General features: G+C 32.5%; 1 protein-coding gene across 5 annotated transcripts in view; it reads right to left on the bottom strand.

The window, feature by feature from the left end:
- Positions 1-4578: 4578 nt before the first annotated feature.
- su(w[a]) (suppressor of white-apricot) overlaps positions 4579-11208 on the bottom strand; it is a 60402-nt gene continuing 53772 nt past the window's right edge. For all 5 annotated transcript variants that reach the window (XM_035349325.2, XM_035349327.2, XM_035349329.2 and 2 more), the window contains 2 exons: positions 10272-10628; positions 4579-4754 (listed from right to left, as the gene is read on the bottom strand). In XM_035349325.2, coding sequence (XP_035205216.1) covers positions 4685-4754; positions 10272-10628 — 427 coding nt within the window. In that variant the 3' untranslated portion in view covers positions 4579-4684. The remainder of the gene's footprint in view (positions 4755-10271; positions 10629-11208) is intronic.

Genomic DNA, 11208 nt, shown 5'->3' with positions numbered 1-11208 from the left:
TAAAAATGAATCAATTATATTATTATTATTATTCTCTTCCAGTTAAGGTTTTTATGCTTTTGGCCAACTGCACGCAATAGTTGTGGAATTATCCACAATTTAATTAATAGTAGTTCGAGTGCAGCCTAATTTTTCAGTTAATTAATTAATCAAGCCTAATTTTTTTTACTGTCAGCTAAATGTAGAGGGTTTGCATTTGAAACTTAGCAGAATAGAGAATTAAGTCTTTCTGAACCTCAGGGTCTTTTTGCCAAATGGGACCAAAAGGAACCTTTTAGTTTTGTGCACCAAAAAAACCTGCCTTTTTGCCTGCTGGCCGAATTGCTTGTTTTCATGCAGAAATTATTTTAATTGTAAAAATTGTTTTAACTCTATTTGGTGTTTTATGTTTTTAGTTTTAATGAAGAAATTTTGAATGTTTATGCATTTTTTTATTTTGCCTTACTGCGAAGTGAGAATTGAAGTAATTGAATGAGAAGTATATCTCTAATGAAATTCGGAAATAAGTTTAAATGAAATGCAGGAAAAATTAGTATAATTTAATATTCCATACAAGGAAGTCATGTGGTGTACACATCAGATTTTTATTACAAATACATATTATTAAAAATTTTATGGCCATAAATGTAAATAAAAATTTTGACTTTGTTATGCAATGCTAAAAGCCAGTCACCTTGTATAAGGAACAGAGTTTTTTTTATGCACTATTGTATTTAAATACAATCACATAGGCATCAGTTATGCTGATTTGCTTCATGAGAACATGCCAATTGCAATCAAAGTTGTTTTATTATTATAGTGTATTCAGTTAGTTTTTTACACTATTAATATCTTACATTCATTTTACATTGTGTTACAATAAGAAAATGTGATTTCAGTTTGTAATGAGTAAATAATTTCAATAGCATTCCATGAATATGAAAAAGAAATATGTTGGGGTTATATTGCATATAACACTCTTTATAAAAAACTTTCAAGCCAAGAACTGTAAAATTTCATTAATGATATTCAAGCAAAGATTCTCAAAAACTGTAAACTCTACTAATTATTTCCTACAAACTTTTCAAACTGGACTCTAAATTATGGCATTCAATATTTAAAAGTGTTGCATTTAAATTTTAGATTTTTCACAAAATTTTTTTTCTCCTCTTGTGCTAACTCTTTCTATTGCTAAGCCTTTTTCTTCTTGGAAGAAGGAAAATATGTAAGACCAAAAAAAAAAAAAAAAAAAAATTTAACTCTGAATTATACATTAGCCCTTTAATTCCTCTTTTTAATTTGGGTACTTTCCCATCTCTGTTCTAAAAATAGTGATAGCTTTTTCGAAACTGCATCATTAACCCTCTCACTGCATACTTTTTTTTTTTAAATCAAAATAGGTTAAAAAATTGCGTATTTTTTTATTACATATTTCAAATCTACATATATTTTACAGTTAAAATATACAAAAAATTTTTGTAAGAGTTTTTTTTTTTTTTTTTTTTCAATATAGAATTAGATTACAGAAAAAGGTTGTCAGAATACTGAAACTGAAGAATAATGATATAAAAGGTAAATTTTGAAAATCAATATTGGTTAAATTATGATTTATTTTATAAAATACAAAGGTAAAACATATATACTAATGAAAATATTTGCATATCAATTTTGCACCACTGTTGAATGTTTTCAACAGAAACTGAATGTTTAGATTTATCCCTATCTGCAGAGGAATCCGAGAAATTCTCATCAGTTTCGCTATAACTATCTTCAATATACTTGAAATTAGAGTCAGAACTACTATAAATGACGGAAATATCATCAGGAATATAAGTAATATCACTCACAAAACGCTTCCTGCCAGACATCTTTCAGTTCTGAAAAGCTTGCGCAAAATGCTATATTACGTATTCTCGAGACACTACAACTCGCGAAGCACTCGGCAACACACAGAGGACGGCTCCTGACTCTTCGGTTCAGTCGTTCCCGGAGCTCAACACTCTTTCGACGATGCACTAACCGCGAAGTGGGCTTATACAGTCAAAAGTCGTTAATCCGGACTCGTCGGGACTTCGGCGATTCCGGATTATAGATCATCAGTTTAAATCTGGTAAGATGACATGCAGAAATTACAAAATTAAATATGAAACTGTAATTTATGAAATAAAGAACAATTATAATCTAAAGGGTATCAAAATTTACAAAAAAAAAAAAAAAAAAAAAGCTTAATATTTGTTTACTTTATTAAACATTTCTTTCAATGTAAGTTGTTTCCTTTCATGTGATAATACTTTCTCTTTAATTCTATTAAACAGACATAATTTCTTGTTTAGTTACAAAGTTCCGCTGTTCAAGTCCTAGAACTGCTTTAAATCATATCAAAGATGTAGTACATCGACATGAAATACTACATTTAGTAAGGAATTATAAGCCAAATAAAATAAAAACATCTACCGTGAAGATAAGGATAGTGCTGACAGATCAACTTCCAATTCATTACGCGTCACGTCATTTCCCCCCCCCTCCCCAAAGCAGCGTGAAATTGATAAACAGATTTCGGATTTCGAAACATACTTTCGCTTTGTAAATCCTTTACATATTAGTAAATATATATCGGAAATTCTATTTGACATAATCAAAAGTTCAAGCTTACTTTTATAAAATTGCTCTAACAATCAGCAAAAAATAATAAGCCGGATCCAATTCGAAGATTAAGGAACAACGCAATCTGCAACATTAACTGAATTAGATAATTTTAGCTTACCTTTTACCGTCCGTTATACATTAAACGCGCATGCGCACACATATATTTGCAGCCGTAAAGGTCTTACGCGCACGCGTAAACGCCTATGCGCGTGCGTCAAAGTGACACATGCACAGAAAGTTTGTAGCTTTGAGGTCCGGATCATAGATCATTCCGGATTACGGATGTCCGAATTAACGACTTTTGACTGTATAGCTTTCGGCTTGTGCTCGAGAACATTCTGGCCTAAACCGGTAAGAATTCGTTCCAGAAGGTTGTCCAACAGTTCATGGTATATCGCCAAATATGGCAACCCTGCCTTCTCTTGCCGTTTTAGGACAACTCTAAAACTGCTTTGTGGGGAAGCTATCTTACTGCACCTGGACATTTCGTAACACTTGTTGCGTTTTTCTTCTCTGACACCAGTTGTTACATTATTTTCTTCCTTCATGTTCGTACAGATTTGGAGTAAATAACGACGACACTTGATGAAGTATCGAAACACACTTTACTGGCCGGTATTAATCAGGACAACTCCAAAATCTTGTTTACAGTCGTCGAACTGTTTTAAACACGCTGACACGATCAGCTACACAGCTTTCAGATTATCAAGCTATCACAGTGGAGACAGCTTCACTGCAAAGCACCATAGTACAGCTCCCGACTCTGCTTGGTTGTTTTCGGAACTCCACATACACTCTCGACTCTCCACGCTATAACTCTCAATGCACTCGACGATACACAAGAGTATAGCTGTTTACTCAGCACAGTCTAAGACAAAGCTCGATGATGCACTCGACTACCAACTCGGCGCTAGACTTCTAGATACTCGCTCAATGACTGACTATCAACTCGCTAGAAGAGGCACATACTTACTGCAGACTAGCAGGATTTATATAGCTTTCGGCTTGTGTTCGAGAATATTCTGGGCTAAACTGGTAAGAATTCGTTCCAGAAGGTTATCCATCCATCCATGGCATATCGCCAAATGGGCGATTTCTTTCCAAATGTGGCAACCCTGCCTTATCTTGCCATTTTATGCCAACCCTATAGCTGCTTTGCGGGAAAGCTATCCCACCGTGCTTGTACATTTCATAACAGTATTCTTGTATATTTGGTAGAAATGTGGACAACTAATGCCATCTGTTAGCCTACATCTAAATAAACAATTAAACATCACAGAAAAGCCGAAAGGAAACCTTGAACGCGGAAAGAACGGGTTACACAGTTAAATAGAAGGCCAAAATTCATCCCCGCGGAAATCACGGGATGCACAGCGAGAGGGTTAATTCGCATCATGCCATCTTATGTAAGCATAGCATTACAGATATTTTTTCAAAAGTCAAATAGAACTTTTTAACCATTTTTCTGAATGTGCACTTACTTTCTCCCCTTTCTGCTTTGCATTTGCTCTTACTAAAATGTGCATCTTTTCTAAAGATGTAATAAGCTATATAAAAGTGTAGAGGGTGTGATAAGCACCCAAAATAATATGCGAACACGATTATGCTTAATTATTCATGAATAAATTAATGTGTTGTCTTTCTTCATTATATCATCTTGTGAATCTATGCATTAAAACAAGTAAAGCATCTCATCGTTAATGGCTATCTTCTTATTCCCAAATCATCCTATTATACACATATATATATATATATATATATAAATGCAGATGTAATTATTTTTACATCTGTAACAGTTAAACTGAAAAGAAATTCATTTGGAAGAATTTTCTTAAAACAGATGTACCACAAGGATACTGAAATTAATGTGCATTTCTATCTCAAAAATTTTTCTGAAATCTGGCGTGACTCAGGCAAGATTAAAGTAATGGCAGAGAAATTACTAACTCATACTTTTTTTATATATAAAAAGTTTATTTACATAGCAAATTGTTTACAAAACTTATACTATTAATACAATTATATGAAACATTATTTACAGTAACAAAAGGGGACAGAGCTATCGTCTTCTGCTCCAATGACTAGGACCAGGTCTGTAGCGTCTAGGAGAACGTGACCGACTTCTTGACCTAAAAAATGCAAAAACAAGTACATTAAATATTTTTTTCCAGAAAATTAATTTACCATTGAATTAATTAATACAAAATAAATAAGTATGGGAGAAATGTATAAAAAGCATTCAATTAACCTCTTAAATGAAAAATTATTTTGAGAATTACAGCACCAAAAATGCTTTTCTTAATATTAGAAATGAAATTACAGAATAACAAATTACACTTTTTCCCAAACTCTGCTAAGATACATGCTTTCAACCAACATTCCTGTAATGCTAACATAAATAATATAATTCTGATACAATATAACATTACAAAATTAATATAGAGGGTGATTAAAAAGTATCTGACAAAAATGTAAGGGCAGGGCTGAAACAAGCAGATTTTGGAATGGAATGTGTGTGCAGTATTGGCCAATTGAGTTAGTACTGAACACTATGCAGTAGTAAAATTGTTCTACTGAAGTAAAACATCATACCCATGCGCTATACTTCCCTATACAAACACGGAAATAATAACATGCATTTTATAGCTGTGACTGTGAATGGAAAAGGTACAGCTGCGCTAAGGAGGCACTTGGGAACTGGTCTCTGAATCTATTTGAGAAGCTAGTCCATTTAAGCTGCAACCCCACAAATAAAATGTATACCAGTGAGTTTTACATTCATGTAGTAATTAATGCCTATCATTTGACATTTAAGCAGGGACTATAATTTATGCAACCAGAACACTTTTACTTAACAGCTAAAGAAATGCCCTATACTACCTCAACATTTCTCCAGACATTCCCCTATAAAATCTGTTTATTTCTGTCTGCCTTTACATTTTTGCCAGATATTTTGTAATTACTCTGTGTGTGTGTGCATATATCTTTAAGTCTTCTTTTTAATTTACTTATTGCTCTTTTGATACTAAAAATAGTAATATGGCTGTAATAAATTCTTCCTGAAGACATATTTTCAAAATTAATCCATCATAATCCTTATATAACACTCATGGCCTATGTGTTTATGTAAAAGTGAAAATGAAGTCATAATTATAAATTTGCAAACCAAAACTTTTTATTCAACAAAAGAAATGAAGTAAAAACCTTGTTTATGAATGCTAGATTCTATTCTAAATCTAGTATTCATATCAAAATCTACGTATGCTTCTCCTGCATCTCTCTCCTGCAAACGATAAGGCTACTGCTTCTGTGTCTTACTAACATTACATTGCTATAAATCTTGAACCAATTCAACTCAATAAGTTTTTAAGATGTGACTGCAGCTATATCTTATGCATCAGTTCCATCATCATGATCTAAGGTCACCACAAAAAATGTTCACTACACATACATACATATACAATATACATATATATAAAACCAAACTTTTTAAATTATTACGTATACAGACATATATATAATACATGTATATGCATAAATGAGGGTCAGTCAAAAAGTTGCACTGCTTAAGAAAACAAAACCAAGATAGAAATTTTACGATAACTTAATTTGCATCTTAAAATTTCATTCAAAATATACTTTTCAACATAATTACATCCATTATTTAAGCATTTATTGAGGGGTGGTACAAGTTTTTCGATGCCTTCTGCAAAGAAATCCTCTTCAATGCCCGATAACCATCCTTGGGTTGCAGCTTTCACCTTGTTATCCGAGTGATATTGTCGCTTTGAAAGTTCTGCCTTCATGGGACCAGAAACATGAAATTCACATGATGCAAAGTCTGAGCTATAAGGCGGGTGATCCCACACTTCTCACTTAAACTTTTCAAGGTTATACAAATTGTTCTGCTGCATCCGGTCTTGCAATGTCATGCAGGAACACAATATCATTCAACATTTTACCTGGCTATGGATTTTTAAGTGACTGCAGCAATTGTTTTAGTGTTTCACAATAAGAAGATGCATTAATTGTGGCACCCTTTAGCATGAACTTTTGCATGCACCAAACCTTCTCTCTCGGAAAACAGCGTCAGCATCACCTTTCCTGCAGATGGAACAGTTCGACACTTTTTTTTAATCGGAGAAGCGGAATGTTTCCACTCGAGAGAGCTGTGTTTTATTTCAAGTGAGAAGTGGTGAATCCAAGATTCATGTCTGGTCACAACTTTGTTCAAAAATTCATTTCCTTCCTTTTGGTAATGTTGCAGAAATTTCAACGCACTTTCAAAATGGTTCCCTTTATTTACCTCCGTCAATAGACAAGGCACCCATCGAACACAAATTTTATGAAATTGAAGCTGATTGGCAGTAATTTACTCCACACTTTCATGAGAAATATCCAGTTCATTAGAGATTTCGTCTATTGTTATGTGTCTGTTTGCAAGAATGCAATTTCAGAATTTCATGCAAGCAGCAATTTCAGAATTTGTGGCAGTTGATGGTCTTCTCTCGCGCTCAACGTAGCAACCACCTCCCGATAGCTTGACACGACATTGCATTTTCACCATAAACTTCATACAACTGGTCATAAAATTCACAGCAGTTACACCTTTTCACCCACAAAAAACGAAAACGAATCACTGCACGCATTTCCAATTTGGATGTCACTTGCAGATGTTGAGACATGTTTACAAATGAAAATATCAAACAAATTAAAATTGCTTTGTGAAAGCAGCTAATTTTTATGAAGGTTGCAAATACCTTTCTGACTGATCTACGTATATAGAGAGTCATTCAAAACATCATGCAGTTTTTTATAATAAATACAAATGAAGCAACAGAAAAACTTTCATTGAACCATATAAAACACCATTTTATTCTACGATTTTTGCCATTTTTCAGGCAGTTAGAAAACTCCTTTTTAAAAAAAGGCATTCGGTTTATTCGTAAAAATGTTATCAACAGGTTGTCTGACATTCTCCAAAGAAAGGAATGGCCATACAGAGAATGGACTTCGTGAAACAATAAATTTACATGCACATAAATAATTTAATAAATTTAGCGGTTAGAGACAAAACACAACGGAGATTCACAAAGACAATTTTAATTTCTTATCTTATAAAAAAGGATTTATAGGGAATGGAATATAGCTAAAAAGACAGATAACTACATTTAAATTACTGCACAAATTTATATTTAATAATAAACTAGATTTAACACATCAGCTGTAATTATAAGATAAGACATTAAACTCTAGAACAAATTATATGAATTCATATTATTCTTTTAATTCATAAATTCAAAACTAGCATTTACTATAAAATTTACCTCTATTAAACAACAAAAACAAATTTTTTAGTCCTTTCACCATATTTTATAATAATTCTGTCTTAAAATCTGAATAAAGCTTTCCATTAAAATCCCTAATATAGAATTAATTCTTATATATATGGCTTTTAAACGGACACTATATTATTTACATTTCTCTTGATATTATTAAAAGCAATATTTTAACATGCAACTTTAATCATGAATAAACAACTTAAAATTTAATTTCAGATTTTTCTAAATTTAAAAACAAAGATGGAAACAAAACCCTCAATATTAAAAATTGGTACTATTCGGTTTCGACGGCCGTAAAAAATTGCCAAACTAATGTTGATGGCAATGCTGACAAAAATAATTGCGGCAACCCTAATAATTACGGGAAGAAAGGAAGTATAATAGTAAATAACTATCTAAGATTGATGTTTTAATTTAGATGAAAGGTTAATTTCATATAATACTTTTTTATTATTACAATTTATATGAAAAAGTCTAAACATGACTGAATGGAGCATAAGAGTAAACAACTCTTTCATATCATTATTGAAATTTATATAAAAATTGCTAAACATAACTGAATGGATGCCTGCATCGTTATTTCGCTACCGACTTATCGCTAAAGCATAAATTCATCTTGTTGGTTGGCCAAACATAATTTTCTATAATGAATGATGCCTTTTCTTTGAAAATATACTCGGTAAAGTGCAGAATCGCTCACTTATTAGTTTACCGCTTTTTACAACGGTAAAAACAATTGGATTTTTATCAATTTTCTTTTACAATACTTTTTAAGTGAAATAGGTCGATGTGTACGTTGGTAAAGTCAAAGAGTTCGCAGTGCCATTTTTGTGCAATTCTAGGATTTTTTTAAAAGTGAAAATAGGTCGATGTGCACATGGATACCGAGTATGTGCAATTCTTAAAAACGCGTCAAGCAGTGGGTGATTCTGTACTTTACCCAAAATTCTACTGCCAACTTTTCATAATGGGCAATTCCCAAATTGTTAAATCTATAGGATATCAAAAAAGGATATAAAATATAAAAGGATTTAAAAATGAAACAAGTATTTCAATGGCGTTCATCAGAAATATAGAACTATACAAACTTACGCAATCTGAAATTAACGTGTCCGGTAGATTTGGCGCTTTTGTGCATACATTTTTGCTGCAATTTTTTTACAGCCCTGGAAACCGAATACAGTTAAAAGTCGTTAATCTGGACTCGTCGGGACTCCGATGATTCCAGATTATAGATTATCAGTTTAAATCTGGTAAGATGGCATGCAGAAATTATAAAATTAAAAATATGAAACCGTAATTTATGAAATAAAGAACAATTATGATCTAAAGGGTAACAAAATTTTTTTAAAAAAAAAGCTTATTATTTATTTATTTACTTTATTAAACATTTCTTTCAATGTAAGTTGTTTAAGTTGCTTCATTTTTTATGTGATAATACATTCTTTTTAATTCTATAAACAGACATAATTTATTGTTCAGTTACAAAGTTCCGCTGTTCAAGTCCTATAATTGCTGTATCGAGAATACCGACTAATTTGTCAATCGAAATTTTTTCATTTTCAATAACCTCTGTCACTTTCTTCGCTATCGGAAGCAAAATTATAATGACGAGGAATTTGATTTAAATCATATCAAAGACGGAGTACATCGAGATGAAATACTACATTTAGTAAGGAATTATAAGCCAAATAAAATAAAAACATCGGCCCTGAAGATAAGGATAGTGCTGACAGATCAACTTCCAATTCATTGCACGCCACGGCGTTAAAGATTAGATAAACAAAGGATATGCCTTTATCCATTTTTTGCAGCAATTCCACTTTCTGTTTAATGGACTTCGAAACATACTTTCGCTTTGTAGATCCTTTACATATTAGTAAATATATATCAGAAATTCTATTTGACATAATCAAAAGTTCAAGCTTACTTTTATAAAATTGCTCTAACAGTCTGCAAAAAATAATAAGCCGGATCCAATTCGAAGATTAAGGAACAACGCAATCTGCAACATTAACTGAATTAGATAATTTTAGCTTAGCTTATACCGTCCGTTATACATTAAACGTGCATTCGTAAACGTATTACGTGTGTGCACGCACACACACGTATTCGAAGCAGTAAAGGTGAAGGCGACGCATGCGCAGAAAGTTTGTATAGCTTTGAGGTCCGGATTATAGATCATTCCGGATTATGGGTGTCCGAATTAACGACTTTTGACTGTAGTACCTAAAAATTTATAGGGAAAAATATATTTAAAATTATGATTACTAAAATTATGAAAAGTTATAAAAAATTACACACCGTTTATAAGAATAAGCAGCAGGAAGCTCTTTATCCTTCTTTGATTTTTCCTTGTGATTTTTTATTGGTGACCGTGACCTGTGTCGCTCTCTAGAACGTCGAGATGATTTCGACCGGTCTGAACGTGAACGTTCTCTACTCTTAGAATGCGAACGCTTTTTCTTTTTCTTCTTTTGTTTTTCAGGTTTAGCAACCTCTTCTACTTTTGCTGGGATGGGTTCTGAATCACTGCTGTGTTTTTCTCCATATTCTGTAATTGGTTCTTCTTCCCCTGATTCTCCTGAAAATGAATTTGTCGCCCAAGCATGTTTAAGGCCTTGTACTGTCAAAGGAAAATTCTGGCCAGAAGGAATGTACCTAGGAAACAAAAATAAAACATTACTCTCCCAAGTTTTGAAATAATGCAGAAAAATTCTAATATGCAGATTACAACATTCCTAAAACATTACATTTATCAAAGTGAACTGAGAGATAGTATTATTTATGATTTCACAATGAAAACTAAGTAGTGGTATAATTTTATTAATTTTCAATTAATCAAATCAATAACATTTTTAGAATAAAAAATACATGATACTTAATATATTAGCACAACTACACTGGTTATCATAAATTAAGGAAAAATCACAAAAATAGCGATAACTCCCTCAAAAATACGCTAAACCATTGTAAAATTTGAATATGTTGCCAAGTAAGAGTAGCTGAGTAAAACTCCAATATGCAAATTAGTGGCGCTGCACTCGTAATACGTCATCTGCGAGGAGCATAAAAGTACATATTTGAGAGCAAGCCCACATATTTCACTGTGATAGTGACATCAGAAATCCGAGATAGCCAATCGTAACAATGACTTCCAGGCATCTACGATAGAAAGCCATTGGGAGACTAGAGGCAGGACAAAGTCAAACAGAAGTGGCCAGATAGCTAAATGTGAGTC

This window comes from Stegodyphus dumicola, chromosome 4 (assembly GCF_044657685.1).
Source record: "Stegodyphus dumicola isolate Sdum_Otavi_A_Nest chromosome 4, ASM4465768v1".
In the NCBI taxonomy this organism is placed as follows: domain Eukaryota; kingdom Metazoa; phylum Arthropoda; class Arachnida; order Araneae; family Eresidae; genus Stegodyphus; species Stegodyphus dumicola.
Note: the sequence above shows the minus strand (reverse complement) of the source record. Positions and strands in the feature narration are given on the sequence as shown.